The sequence below is a fragment of the Pteropus alecto genome, unplaced genomic scaffold, assembly GCF_000325575.1.
Source record: "Pteropus alecto unplaced genomic scaffold, ASM32557v1 scaffold101, whole genome shotgun sequence".
Classification (NCBI taxonomy): domain Eukaryota; kingdom Metazoa; phylum Chordata; class Mammalia; order Chiroptera; family Pteropodidae; genus Pteropus; species Pteropus alecto.
The window spans coordinates 8,070,896-8,085,677 of NW_006432945.1; the positions used below are offsets into that span (position 1 = coordinate 8,070,896).

General features: G+C 37.5%; 1 protein-coding gene across 10 annotated transcripts in view; it reads right to left on the reverse strand.

Moving 5' to 3' along the window:
• The window catches only part of SMG7 (SMG7, nonsense mediated mRNA decay factor), a 62,545-nt gene that overhangs the window by 5,770 nt on the left and 41,993 nt on the right, over positions 1–14,782 (reverse strand). For 3 of the 10 annotated variants that reach the window (XM_006907747.3, XM_025043864.1, XM_025043860.1), the window contains 10 exons: positions 13,519–13,681; positions 13,015–13,171; positions 10,336–10,406; positions 9,146–9,206; positions 7,069–7,188; positions 5,886–6,174; positions 3,811–3,958; positions 2,982–3,352; positions 1,983–2,354; positions 1,081–1,230 (listed from right to left, as the gene is read on the reverse strand). In XM_006907747.3, coding sequence (XP_006907809.1) covers positions 1,081–1,230; positions 1,983–2,354; positions 2,982–3,352; positions 3,811–3,958; positions 5,886–6,174; positions 7,069–7,188; positions 9,146–9,206; positions 10,336–10,406; positions 13,015–13,171; positions 13,519–13,681 — 1,902 coding nt within the window. Of the gene's footprint in view, positions 1–1,080; positions 1,231–1,982; positions 2,355–2,981; positions 3,353–3,810; positions 3,959–5,747; positions 6,175–7,068; positions 7,189–9,145; positions 9,207–10,335; positions 10,407–13,014; positions 13,172–13,518; positions 13,682–14,782 lie in introns of all 10 variants that reach the window. The other 7 variants (XM_006907748.3, XM_025043862.1, XM_025043861.1 and 4 more) reach the window with 3 other exon arrangements.

Below are 14,782 nucleotides of genomic sequence, written 5' to 3' on the forward strand. Positions count from 1 at the left end.
ATGTGCAGAGGTAGTTAACTGGCTGTGCTGTCCTTGCCCCTAGGTGCTGGCAGGGTACCACTACTGTGTCAATTTTTAGGGGATCTTTCATTTCTGCTAACTTAGAGGAGAAAGTAAGTACTCTCTAAGGCAACTTACTCAGGCAAGTTCCTAAGAGAACTTCAACTGCCAGGCATAACAGCTTCTGTCATGAGTGCCATTAAGTGTTTATTTCTCTTAACACTAAAATCAATGCATTTTAATCTTATGTTTTCTTGTCTCATATTTATGGGAAAGAAACAGCAAGAAAGTAAAACTTAGAACTGTTTTACATTACGATGGAGTGAAGGGAGGAGGAAAAACACCTCACAGCATATATTTTTCTTATACTCCCTCCTCTTAATAAAATATGCTGTAAACACAATGTGCATATGGCATGCCACCCTGTGACATGCAGACTAGGTTCTAGAAGATTATCTTTGAAAGATACCACTAATCAATTCTTAGATTTTATCTTTTGTCATCCTAGTTATTTATCTCTGTAGTCGCTCATTTATGGCACTCCAACAATGCTTATAAATAGAATCCTCTTCATTTTTACTTGTTCTGTTTATATTTCTGGCTCTAAACTTAGCTCAGGGCTGTTAGTTAATCAAACAGAAAAGAGTCACACACTGCTCAATAACATCAGTAAAATATCTAGAACATTTGATTTAATAATTTGAGTACAGGAGGAAAAAATCTCACTGTTCTTAAACAAGATTAAATGGCATTTGAAATTCCTGGGTCCAGACGGAAGTGCCACCTGAAAAGTTAAGTTAATTTGCCAGCATCACATCCTCTGTGTGACCAGCCCTGCAGGCTTTCTGGATAATGCATATAACAATGCTGTGACTCTAAGATCTGCGAAACTGGGAAGTCAGAAATATTATGCCATGTTCTACTACCACTGGAAGGTTAGTTTGGGCCATTGGGAAATAACTTTTACAATTCTGTTAAGAAGGAAACCCCCGCCCCCAAGAAAGAAATCACCTATTCCAAGTACTACAAAATCTCAGGAAAGCAGCTGGGGTTAGAGCAAGAATTATGTCAAATACATACAAAGAGGCTTCTTCCAGGAAGAGAGGCGAGAGGGCCCAGCAGAGCTGGGTAAAGATCAGGAGGGTTAGAAAAAATCAGCTCTTCCTCTTCCTCCAAGGCAGCCAGACTCTTTAACAGGTCCGGAGGAAGCAGAGGGGAGCCCTTGGGGTCCTAGTGACAGAAAGGATCACAGTGAGATGCAGTAAGAGATGACAAAAGCACAAAGGAGTAGTAGCGCGGTTAGGGGGATGTAGGCAACAGGTCAAGGAGGAAGAAGTAATTAATAGTGAGACAGCTGTGCAAAGAGGAAAAGGCTCTGAAACACAAAAGCAAAGTGACACAAGGACAATGGCAGAGAAAGATCAAGATAATACAAAGCAAAAATACTGAAAACAACAGAATATAAAAGGTTAATGTGGCTAGTAAGTAAAACAATGCAATGAAGCAAGTGATTAGCGTATCCTGTGCTAACAGAGAAATAGCTCTTTTTAAAAGTTACAAACATGGACCAGTTTCTCCTCCTGAACAAAAAGGGCAGGGAAGGGGAACTCCACTACCAAAGATAACTGGCTGACTATTCTTCTCAAAAAGCAATTTATTTAAATACGCAGTAAACCTATTTTTAACCTGAGATGATTCAGCCCAACGGAAGGCAGCTTTGTCTCAGAATTCTCTAATACGCAGTGTTAGAGATTTCGGCTCATGATTTCTTGGCCAGACCATCACAGTTCAAAACCAGTAACAGAATTCTTTGGCTCCTCCGAATCAAACGTACTTGTAACCATGAAGAGGAGACCAAGTGCTGTGCCCACTGCTCAGCAGCAGTAATGGATCACAGCGACCCTTACAAGCATCTACTTGAGAAATTCAAAAGACATGCAGCTCCTATTTCTGAAGTGCCTGGTGATGGGAAAGACACACACCTCAAATGGCATCCTGGGCACAGGATCCTGCTCTGGACGGAAGACTCCTGGTGACCGCTTGCCCCTACGGTCCATATTTGCTTGCTGGGCCATCACAGCTCTGTTATCAGCCATGCTGTAGGAAGAGTCCCAGTAGAATTCTGGAACCTTGACTTCTGAGGGATTATGGTTATATGGCTCCATGGGAAAAGGCTTCATTTTTTTCTCTAGAGGCTGCTGCTGCATTACTGGAGGTTGCAATGACGGCTCAAACACTTTTATGGGGTCTTGGGTCTGAAGGTAGTAGGGCTGTTTCACAGGCATGATTTTCCCTAATGGGCCTTGAACCTGAGGGGGATTCCACAGCTGTTTGGAGGCATCTGCCTGTTGATACTAAAAAAAAAAAAAGAGAGAAAGATGCTTGTCATCAGGATGAGGATAAAATATAATGTTACACTCAATACTCAGGAATCCCTGGATGGAGTTAAGAGATTTCACAATCAACGAAACTCTGGCAATGCAGCAGTTTCCTTTACCTTTAGGCTTTTTCTTCACCCAGAGCTCTCTGGGAATAGACTGTGAACACTGAATTCATATAATCTTTCAATTTAGCAGGTTTAATGAATGAATGAATGAATGAATGTGTGTGTGTGTCGTGTGTTGTCTCTCTTCTGCTTCAAGTGCTGTGGGGATGACAATATTTAAGATTGGTGTCATATCTTTAACACCTCATCAAGATTATGATTCTATTTCCTTTCTACAGTTTATGTTCAAGTAGGAGAAATTTGCAGAAAATTCTTTTCAAAGAATGGTAGTTAAGATCTACTATCTTTTACCAAAGTGAAAAGAGAAAATATCTGAACTTTCCTAAACAGGAAAAAGAATATTCTGTATTCCCATCATCATCACAAGTCTAAGCAAGAAATATCTGGAAGCCTAACCAGTGTTTTTAACCAAACACTGAATAATTTCAGTCCTCCCCTCCCATTTCAGCTGGACAGTCCACACAGTGCAACCTACCTGCTGGAACCCAGAGTGGTGAGGAGGGCTTTTCCCCAGAGCCGGCACGGCTTTCGTGGGGGATTGTTGTTGCTGAGCTAGAGCTTGAACCTGCAACTGGCTTGTAGACTGTGCTGTTGGCTGAGCTGGTAAAGATGTAAGGGGTTGCTGGGAAGGTGGCTGTGGCTGTTGAGGTCCCTGGTTCATTGGCCCTGGTCCAGAGGGCCGTTGCTGGCTGTAAGGAATGTGGGACTGTTTCCCAGCTTGCACCTGGTTTCCTGCTGTAGGCTGAAGGAAGGTTCCTGGGACAGAAACACCAGCTGGGAAGGTGTAACCTGAGCCCATAGAAAATGCCACAGGAGGGGGGATAACATACGCTGGGGGCGGGAACCCTTCAAAACAAAGAAGACCATAGTTTTAGTTCTAAAGAAACTTAGCAAAAGAAAGGCAAAAATAAGCCACTTAGGAGTGGGGCAGGGTAGGGAGGAGAGTCTTCTCATAAATTATAAAAGGTAGGGATCAACCATTAAGTAAGACTGATCAAGTGAAAATCTTTAACTTCATTTTCAAGAATTAAATATAGACTATTGGCTGTTACTTCTACCCACTGAAGTAACTGGAATGTTCTAAAGGTGGTTTCTTATGTGCCATGGAGTAATGGGAATTCCTTCATGATAACAAACATGCACGTGCAAATAAACTACAGAGAAATGGCTCAAAAATAATTTCGTAAGCATTAGAAAAAAGAAAACTCTATCTTTTAACATTATGGCAATGTCACTCTAATAGAGTATAAATTACTCAGAAACTCCTAAACAGACATTATTAAGTAGAAGAAATTACTATTTACCTGGCCGGCTGGGAAGAGGAGGGAAAGCTCCAGGGTGATGGATGGGAATGAACTGGGAGTTGTTACTTGCTTGACTTGGGGTCTGAGTTACAGGTGTTTTCCTGGCTTCAGAGACTGGAGTCTTTCTTAGTTCTGTCTGGGATTTTACCTATAACCAACAGAAGCAAAACTATAATACTCTGAAACTCGGATGTGTCAGAAAGAAGCACCTACTCTAAGAAAGTATTTAAAACACAATTATGTCCAAAATATGCTGAAGATATTTAAATTCACCTAAATTAGAAAGAGGAAAATGAAAACAAATGATTTAATTGCCCATAAAAAATATACAGGCTTAGTTTTACCAGTGTAATTATTTTGCTTTCACAAAATCAAGCAAATATTAAATACGGAAAGGACCCAAGAGTTCGTTTGTTTTACAAAGGAGACACCAGATGCCGGCAGGCTGAAAAACTTGCCTATGATCTTAAGCCGCCTGTCATGGGCCCCAGGGCCCTTTATACTCTAATTCATTAAATAACTGATATAAATTATGAATTAATAATGACCATTAACCCACAGGTGAGATACCTTGGTCCACAGAGTTTAATTTCATCTGGGCAGCCTTAAAATTACCAGTCAGGCATCCACCCTCCACCCTTTAGAATTTGTAAAGATTCTCTCGGCAGTAAGGAACAGGCTCTGAGATCCTACACATGGAGCCAGAGAGAAGTGGATGCCACACGCACTGTTCAAGATGAGTAAAATGATGAAAAATAGGTACCTTTTAGAGAAAACTTAGGATGGGGGACAGAGGATGGTGATATATTGACTACTGTCAGGTTCGCTTTAATCATCTATAGGCAGATTTAAGAGGGATGAAAGACTGGAAAGGAGATTTTAACTTTAGTCTGGACCTTGCGGAGCAGGCAGGAACTGCTGTTCTTTACCCTTAACGCATTGATCCTTCGGCTGTATAGTTCATCTGGTTCCCCCTGCCTGGCCCCAGCACTTCTTTCTCTGTGCCTTTTCTTGATTTCTACCATGTTTTTCCCCTACTATTAATTTTAAAATGGAACTATTATGTTCTTATTTCTCCCTTTCTCTCCCCAAAAAATCCTTGTAAAGGAAAAATATTGAAGGTACTGTTTACTTGAAAGAAGCATTTAATAATGTAAGGTTTCTCATGCCTACTGCAAATGAATGTCTAAGCCAAAATGTGTTAACAAATCAAACTGCTACTTAGGCATTTAACTTAAACATTAATGGTACCAGCTCAGAGTTAAGACCCATTTCCTTATACATGAAATCATCTGTAACTCTTTGGATAGGCATTAAATAAAAACAAACAAACAAACAAAAAAACAAAGTCGCAAATAACTGAGCAGTGTTTATCTATTCCCAGCAGGAAACTTGGGTTCTTGCTTTAAAACTTCCCATGAGCCAAGGTAACACTGAAGTTTTATGATGCTACTGGTTGGGGCAGAGATACATGTCAAGAAAAAGAGCCTCATCATTTTCCAAGAATATATTTTTTGTGTAGTTAGTTTGAAAGAAAAAACCGTATAAGCCTTAATATACTCTTGGTACTACTGGATCTATAAAAGACGCCAAATTTCTCACTATAGCATTAACAAATGGCAATTATACCTTCCAAAGAAAACGTACGTCTTTGTTGAACTGACAGCTCTGCAACTGGTCACTTGAAACCACTTAAATTGGAGAGAACTGACAAAAATGTCAAACGGGTCGAGACTCTTTCACTCACATGACAATTTCCAAGAGTTGAGGAAGTAACCACCTACGGTAGCTCTTTACATGACCTTACTATGCAGCATTCGAAGAATGCATTTAAGCTTCTAGAACAGTCAATTCTCAAGGCTTTAGGAACAAAATAAAAAATCTTGCCTTTTGTGTGAGCCTTCCTCTACCTGCGTTATAGTTCAAATACAGCTTACCTGCACTGCCACATTCTGCTTTCCTGTTTCCTGTAACTTTTCTAAGGTGCATTTCTTGGTTTCTGTTTTCCTCTTGCTGTTGTCCTTCTTTCCATCATTCTTAGTTACAGTTACTCCTTTGCTATAGTCCCTTCTCACCTCTTTGGGAGGAAAACTTCTTCCTTGGTCTCTGTTCACTTCTCGTGGCTTAATGTTCTCTTTGAAGGTGACCATTGGTTTCTCTCCTGTGTCACAGTTGTTGCTTAGGTTTCGGCCCGTAGACAGCACCGATTTCAGTCCTGGGTTCCCATCTGCAGCCAGCGGCTCTATCATAGATGTTTCTTGCAGAATGAGGTTCTCTTTGGCTTCAGTGGGGTCTTCCAGTATTAACTCTGGGATTTCTGTGATAAATAACAATTTCCCTACCTCATTTTCACACTGAATCAGCCTAAAAAAGTAAAAATAAATCCATATGTGAAAAATGGGAACCTAATAAGCAACATAATTGTGTATGGATCCAACAGTCCTATATTCCTAGCCCTAAAAACTTGGATACAGAAGGATATAACAATGTGCACTCAGGTAACAAAAGAAGTCACGGAGAAACTCAGAATCTTATCATCATACTGAATACTGAATATCACCAAACACATTCCTACGCCCTTTTAATGTTTTCCAATAATTACAGCTACATTTACTGAGCATGCGAAGCACAGACACCAGATTAGGCCTTTGATGTAGTTAGCTATAATTCCTGTTTTACTGGTGTGCACACTGAAGCTCAGAGGCAGTAAGTTCACTCATAAAATCACTCAAATGCTTACACTATGACAGAAACCGCAACACACAAAAATGAATATGAAATAGTTACTGACTTCGTAAAGGCTATAAGCAATTGGCAAGATCCCAAGGATCCACACCTGGGGAAGTGGCAGAACTGGAAACTGAATTCAGACCTATCTGCCTCTAAACTTTGTGCTCTTTCCACTAAACCGATGATTGTTCTGCTTTGTCTTTAGCCACTAGCACCATCCTGGTCCGTCCTGACTGAAACTGACCGCCATGCCTATCAATACAAACCACCATAGCTGTGAACATACAATTTAGTTAGATTTACATACATGGTTACATATTAGAGCAGAAGCTCATGATAAACAAGGGCGGCAAAGCCATTTCTCTACAACAGGCACGTAATGGGGAGAACAGAGTTTTCAGGGTATACTAATGATCACTAGGGTCCATAATTTCCTGTGACCAACATTTTGACTTCAGAGTTTATGATCAATAGCAAAGACTAACACACAGGTGGCGTTTGTGTGTGTGGTGTGTGTGTAAGAAATACCTTGGCTGATTATCGGCGATCCATTTGCCTATAGAGATCAAGCGTTGCTGTCGTATCTGTCGTTGCTGACCCTCTTTGTCTCCTGTAATACCCTGGTGGCCCTTGGAAAAATCCAAGTTCCTAAAATTGATATAAGCAAGTTACAGAAAATTAAACTGCTGAAGATATTTTCCAGGCAACGAAGTTTACCTAATTAACTGAAATGGCTTGATTTTTCCATATAGGTTAGTGATTTTAAATCCAATGAAGCAAAACGAAAAAAAATATGTAAAGAATAAGAGAGCATAAGAAAAGAGGAGGGTTAGTTCATTTTGATAAGCTCGGAAAAGCTTTCACAGAGTTGATACTTAAGCTGGACTTTGGCCAGGTCTGGGTTGGTTAAGAGAAGAGTGAGGAGGAAAAGGGAATGTTCTAGGCATAGCATGAATGAAGGAATAAAAATACAGAGCTATTCAAGGAGCAGACTTAGTGAACGCATAGTACGTGTAGGTAGGTATTGGTGGCGAGGAGGGTGAAAGTAAAAACTATGGCTGAAAAATTAAGCACTGGATAGTGATAGAAAATATGCCGAAAAACTAAGCATTTGCACATCGAGCTAAGAAAAATACTGGAACAACTGGGGGTGGCAAAATCAAAGTTTTTATATAAGTAATGGACATCATTAGGTCTATAGTTTAAAAATACAACTGTGGAAGCAGGGTAGCAATGGAATACAGAAGGAGAGGAACTATACGTACGCAAGTTGATTAGGAAGCTTTTTTATATTCCAAGTAAATGATGATAAAAGTCTGAACTATGAAGAACAAATGAGAGGAGTTGGATATGAGGTGTTCTGGACACAGAATTACAAAGACTTGGTGAGAGAGATTAACGAAAATAAGAATTTTCAGATTTCTAGCTTGTTCATGTAAGTGGGTAATGGCACAGAGATAAATATAGAAAGATCCTATTTTGCTGACCAAATAAGAAAATATAAGTTCATCTTTGGTCATGTTAAAGTTTAAAATGCATAAGGGAGATCAGATTATCAGAAACAGAAGTCCAAACTCCAAAAGAAGTCGGAACTGAAAAATTTCACACTTACTATCCAAGAGATGAAAGCTCCAGGCAAAGAAATGGATCTGATCACCAGAGAGATGTAGAGTGTGAAGGGAAGGGCAAGGGAAGAACCCTGGAGAACATCAACATTCCGAGGCACGTATTAGAAAAGAAAGAATGAAAGAGACTGAGTGTTAAGGGCAGAAGAGTGGTGTCACAGAGCCAAGAAAAAGATTTCGTGAAGGAAGGAGACCAAACAGACCCAATGCTAGAGAACGTGAAATAGGATGAAAATTATAAAAAAGTCAACGGAATTTGGTAACTAGGAGAGAACTGCAGCAGGCTGTGAAATAACTGGGAATGAAGCAGTCAGTAAGATCAACTTCCACTACTCTTTTAAGAAGTTTGATAATGAAGAGAAAGGGCAAGGGTGAGAATTTCACTTTTTAGAAATAGGGCATACCTGAATGGTACTAGACTAAAAGGAACTGGTTGTTTAAAAAAATTAAAAGATACTGAAAATACAGTGGAAAGAGATTACAGATGGATGTAGGGATGGAATCAAGGACACAGATGAAAGGATTAGACTTGAAAATGAGTAGAAGTTATTCCTCTGAAAGAGGAGGAAAAGAGAAAGAGAATGATTGGAAAAACAGAGTGCTTTTCCTCATTATTGATATGAAAAATGTCAAGCGATAATATCCTCTGGTTTACATTTGGTTCCCATTTTTAGACTTTCCCTCTAGTTTCAAAAAAGTATAAAAAGTGGAATTCAGTGAATAAATATCACTTGAAAGAAGCAATTTTCCTTTTCTATATCCATATTTTCTAAGCACTTAGTATTGATATTACACAGGAATTAAAGGCACAACGTAGACAAATCCATTTTACACCAAAAACTTTCACTATTAGTTGCGGTTAGAAAAATAAGACAAGACTGGAAAAGATCAAAGGTGCTTCTACACTCAAGCCTGATTCCAATTAATTTTAATACTGCAATTACCAGCATTGAAATAAACTTTCTTCAGCCGCCACCTACCTGAAGGAAGGTCTCAAAGCCAAGAATCCTTGCAACTCAAACTCCTCTGGAAGTGGTGTAGCTAGAGAAGGGTAGAAATCAAGATTTGTAAGTATTTTAATTAAAATACTGTTGTTCAGCAAAATACTCATTAAAAGAGAAAAATGAATACCTTCTATACAGAAATAGACTACCTATGATGCTTACAACTCTCTGATCCTCTTTATAGTAAGTAACCCTGATGAAATAACTTATCTGTCAAAGTCCTGCATGTTGTCTTTGGGGTCTAGTCATTGCTTTAATTCCCACCTCCTACTCAGTGCTGAGGAGGGTGGGTGAGGGACTTTTTTTCCCAGTAATTTTAAAAAGTCATAGCCTCAGAGCTAGTAATCCAAAGGATTGAATAACAAGGCTGACATCACCTGGGAGCCTGTAAAAAATGCACAATACTGGGCACTATCCCAAATCTACTGAAATATAAACTACATTTTTACAAAGTCCCAGGCGATCCATTTGCAAATCTTAATGCTTGAGGAGTACTGACCTAATAGAAGAAAAATGATCAGAAATGAGTCAACTACAGATTGTTGAGTATAGAATTATTTATAATGGGGAAAAGTTTTAAGCAAATGGACAATGATTAAATAAATTACGGTATATCCACAGCATGGAACATTATGCAGCCAGTAAAAATCATGCTTCGAAACATTTAAATGACAAAGGAAAATGCTAAAAATATAATGTTAAATTTAAAAAGCAAGTACAAAGCTGAATTTGATACCAATCACATACAAATGTGTACACATAAGAAAAGGCCCACAGAAAATATACTATCATGTTAACGGTACAAAATATCTCTGTATGAGAGAATTATGGGTGACTTGTGTTCTTTATATGTTCATGTCTCAACTGTTCTATGAAAGCAGGTATTACTCTGACCGAGTAACATAGTAAGAAAAAGGAGGAAAGAAAGAAGACAGAAAGAACTGGAAAGTATTGTACCCTCTGGATTACTATTCAGATGGAGCTAAACAGGAGAAGCAGCTGCTGAGAGAACTAGAAGAACATCACCTCTACTTCCACCCACTTCACCAGTCACTTCTGAGATATTAGATTTAATGCCAAACACTTAAGAACAAAAACCTGTTTCTGTCTGACTTCAAGCGCACTATTAGTGGTGGAGAACAACACGAGGTGAAGGCAGCCCTTACCATTAGTACTGGAAAGATCCTCTTCATGCGGATGGAAACTATTTAGAAGAGAAATTAGCCAGGGCCAAATGCTGTAAATTAAAGAGATAGTTCAGACTTTATTTTTATACAAGAGAAACCAGAACACTAAAAAGCCATAAAAATATTATCTACAGGACCTACACATTATGCATTCTTTGCTTGCTTCAACATTTTAAAGACTATATGATTTCCTAAAACATATTTTCACAGACGTCTAGAAAAAAGATATACCAGAAGGGTCAAATTTCCATGGCAGAGACCTATGACTGTAGATCATTTCCTAGGTTCCTAACTTAACAACTAGTAAAAATAATTTTTCAGTTTTAAACACTGAAAATTGATGTTTACTAGGAAAACTTTGACCAAGGAAACATTTTATGTTTTATAGAGCTTTCATATATATCATCAGTTGTGTGAACCACTAGTTCATAATCTAAGACAGGGTATGGGTATACCAGCTAAATCACATTCTCTGTTCAAAATGATGAATATGCTTTTTTCCTTATTATACAAGAAAGTTCACACATTGTTACAATAGCCTTACCTCTAAACTGTTTCCTAACATAAGAAATTTTTGTGAAAGTATGCAATATTAAAAAACATTTTAAATATTTATTAAAAATATTTTTATATTTAATTAAAAATATTAAAAATAATCATGTTCTACTTACGGTAATATTAAGCTTTTCTTCGAATACATAGCAACTAATATTGGTGAAAAGTGTGTTTTTAATAAAAGCCTAGGGCGAAGTGCCCAAGTTAGAGAAACTGAATATAAATAATCACATCACAGAAAACTGGAAGTTGACAACTATTTCTAATAGTTGTGCACCTTGAGATACTAGAATATGCTACTTAAAACAATAGAAAAATATATATATATAGAAAAAATATATAAGAAAACAAACACTGAAGAATAAATGTCTGTTACAAGCTTCTGGGGATATAAAAAATTACAAAAGACAGTTGAAAAAGAAGATTAATAACCTAAAAAAGAATATTAGACTAGAACACTGTTTATGCAACAAAAATAAGATCTCAAGAAAGGAGACTGTAGAAAAAGAGCACAAGTAGATGACTTAACGATATGTAGCTTTACCCTATTTTGAGCCACTGTCTACAACAGGAAAAAAATGCATTACTTCTTCATATATTTATTAGCTTAAGACAGATAACACATTCTTGAAAAAGTATAGGAGAAAACAAGTTCTAAAAACGGAAAAGGTCCAGAAGCCAGAAACTGAAAATTTGACTATATGTAAAATTTCAAGTTCACATACAGAAAAGAAATTGTTTTTTCATTATTTAAAAGATATAAACGAAGAATATTACTTTAATATAGCAAACATATATGAAAAATCTCTAGTTTTTGAGAAATACCCCACACTAGTCTTTAAAATGAGTAGTAGCAATTTAAGATAGAATGAAATACCTGCAAGGGCATAATTCTAAAGATCCTGATATATGTGACAGGAGGAAGAAGAAAGAGGGAAAACAATGGTTTGTAAATAAAACGATTCCTCTGTCTAAATATCTTTTGCCACAATAAGAAATGGGAACGCAGCAAATGGGCCCAAAAGGTCACTGCACAGGAACAAAACAAACAAAACCATCAATCCCTGCCCATAAATACGAAAACTATAAGCAAATGTAAAACACAGCTCTTCTTTCACAGCATTACTGATACAATTTACTGAACCAAATACAAGTTTGGGTTCTAAAGTACATGAGGGAAGGAAAACTGTACAGCTTCTGGGTCAAGAAATAAAAAATATGCACCAGGAAGCAACGTCTAAAAGTCTGTATTACTAATACCTACACCGACATGAAAAGGAGACGTGTGGTATGCTCTATGTTGCTAAACTCTATTCATAACAATGGCAAAAATGAAGGCGCTTATAGATAGGTTTAAGAGGAAACAGGAAAAAAGAATTAAGAAGTAGAGGGATCACGGGGTCTTAAATGTGGCGAGGGCATTTTCTAGGTTGTGACCTTGGTCAATGTGCAGATGCTGAGCCACAAAGCAGAAATTTCAAAGATTCTTCTTATATCTACCATCAAAATATGCAGAGGAGGAACTGCAGAGCCTTACTGGAAGTATTCCTACATCAAAGATAAACTGAAGGCTCTCATTTGTCACTCTAAAATCAATAGTTCCTTAGAACTGTCAAAATTACTCTGGTTACTTACCAAAATAACCTCCAATCTTCTATGCTTAAAACAAACAAATATTAACTCAACTGGGTGTTACTATAAGGCAACATCTAACAGCTTACATATAGAAAATAATGGAAGAAGTAAAAATCTCTTCCCTATAACTCCTAAACAGGAAGTCAAGGCATATTGTAATGAATAAGAAACAAATTGGTTTAGTACAGTTTCATTTGGAATATGAAAAATGCCTTTTCCCCAGAACAGCATCCAAGAATAGGAGGAGTGCAAAGGGAGTCAGAAATCCTTTAGATTGTGCCTCACATGAAGAATTCAAACAAATAAAGGAAAAGCATACAAAGAGGTCTTCAGTTCCATTTCTAAAGAGTAGGAAGAAAACACAAAATCTTCATTGTTCCAATGTGTTTTAGGAAAGCAGTTTGTACATATCTGTGAATATCAAATTTAAAAAGCACACACGCTAATATGAAATTCTAAGATACTTACTACTGTCTTTCATCCACCACTGCCTCTTGAAAGACCCTGGGTCTGAGTCTCAGCCAGTCCATGGAGACCTTGACCGCAGGAAGGGGATAAGCATTGTATGACTCTTCCTGAGACTTGTTCTGCAGAGGACACTTGCACAGTATGCCAAGAAAAGACACTTGAAGAAAAAATGTATTCAGAAAGTGTTAAGATATTTGAAACTGTGTACCGGTCCAAATTAAAATATCATTATGAGCTTTCTGCTGTGTTCTACTTAACACTGAAATATCTCACAGCTTCTTTCTAAAAAGACATTTTCTTTCCCGTGTTAAAACTATATATACACAGTTGGCGAGAGGGTGTCGGCAGATAAAGTATAGAACTTAGGGTTTAGGCCTTCTGTTTCAATATTAAGAAATACAGGATTTTTAAGTATGTCACTAATGCTTTGTTATATTAATGAAATTGTTTAAGAATATGCTTTCTAAAAAAATGGCACAGAAAGTTAAATGATTTAATACTTACTGAAGAGAGCCAGCAACTGTGTCCAACACAGTTGTTCATCTTGGCTGTAACTATGCTGCTCTGTTTCATTGCTAAAGTCACGAAGGTGATGAAGTTGAAACAGGTTAATGACAGTGACGTGAACTAACTGCTGAGAGTTGAAAGCTTTTTGAAATAGCAGCCTCTGTAAAAGAAGACCGGAATACTGCATATATTATCAACAACAGGAGCCATCTTTGACACAAATTAAACTGGCAGTCTGCACTTACAGTCACATGGGTAACAGCAGAATTACAGATAAGTAAACCGTCTCACTCTTAATCTCAGTATTTTAATCGACTCTAAAGTGGTCCAATATTTTTCGTGCTGACTCTCTGCCTTTAAAAGAATTAACCTGGACACCACAGAGCTGTTTGAGCTGCTTTTCACAATAGTTTTCTCCCCTGAGTAATAATATATCTTCTCATATGACCTGAGTAAAAAGTTTTGGGGATGCATCAATAAATTCATATACCTTTATCCATTAGATAAAGTTTTAGGGATGCATCAATAAATTCATATACCTTTATGCATCTTTTATAAGAGGTGCATACGTACTAAAATATTAAATTGGGATCAATGACTAAAAAGTAGATGCACACTGTGAGAAACAAAATTCCAAACAAAAAGACTCAAAACATGTATTTTTGAACCTCAAAATGTTTCTGCGTAGTAGCTAAAGACTGCTAGACATGCTGAAATTTACACTATCTACATATGCTTTTGAAATACTTTTGAGTATTTACTTAACTATGCTAGAATTTCACTCCACTAATATTCTTCTAATATTTCAGTACTGGGGTTAAGGTTTAAAATAGATCTGCCTCATACTGTATTTGATTTTAGCATGTTGGAATGATACTTCAAAGTGTATTTTAGCAAATGCCCACCTATACCCACCAGAATTTTACATACAGAAATACATATGTGAAGAGAATATTAATGCATGAGGCTGAACCAAATGCAAAACTGACCAGGTTCTAGACTAGAACAACTTACACGGAAAAGACTTCATTAAGGTAGACCCTCCAACTCCCCATTTAGAGAGTATCTCTCTCAGAGAACCAGAGCTGGAAGCAGTCTAAAGAGGTCATCTAGTCTAACTCCCCTGATATTTAACAGGACTGCACCTACACCATTCAAGAAGGCTGTCAAACCGACTGAAGATCTCGAAAGAGAATCCTCGGCAATATCCTACAGATCTGTTTAAATTTTAAGATTTAATTTTAGCTCTGACCTTAGAAAA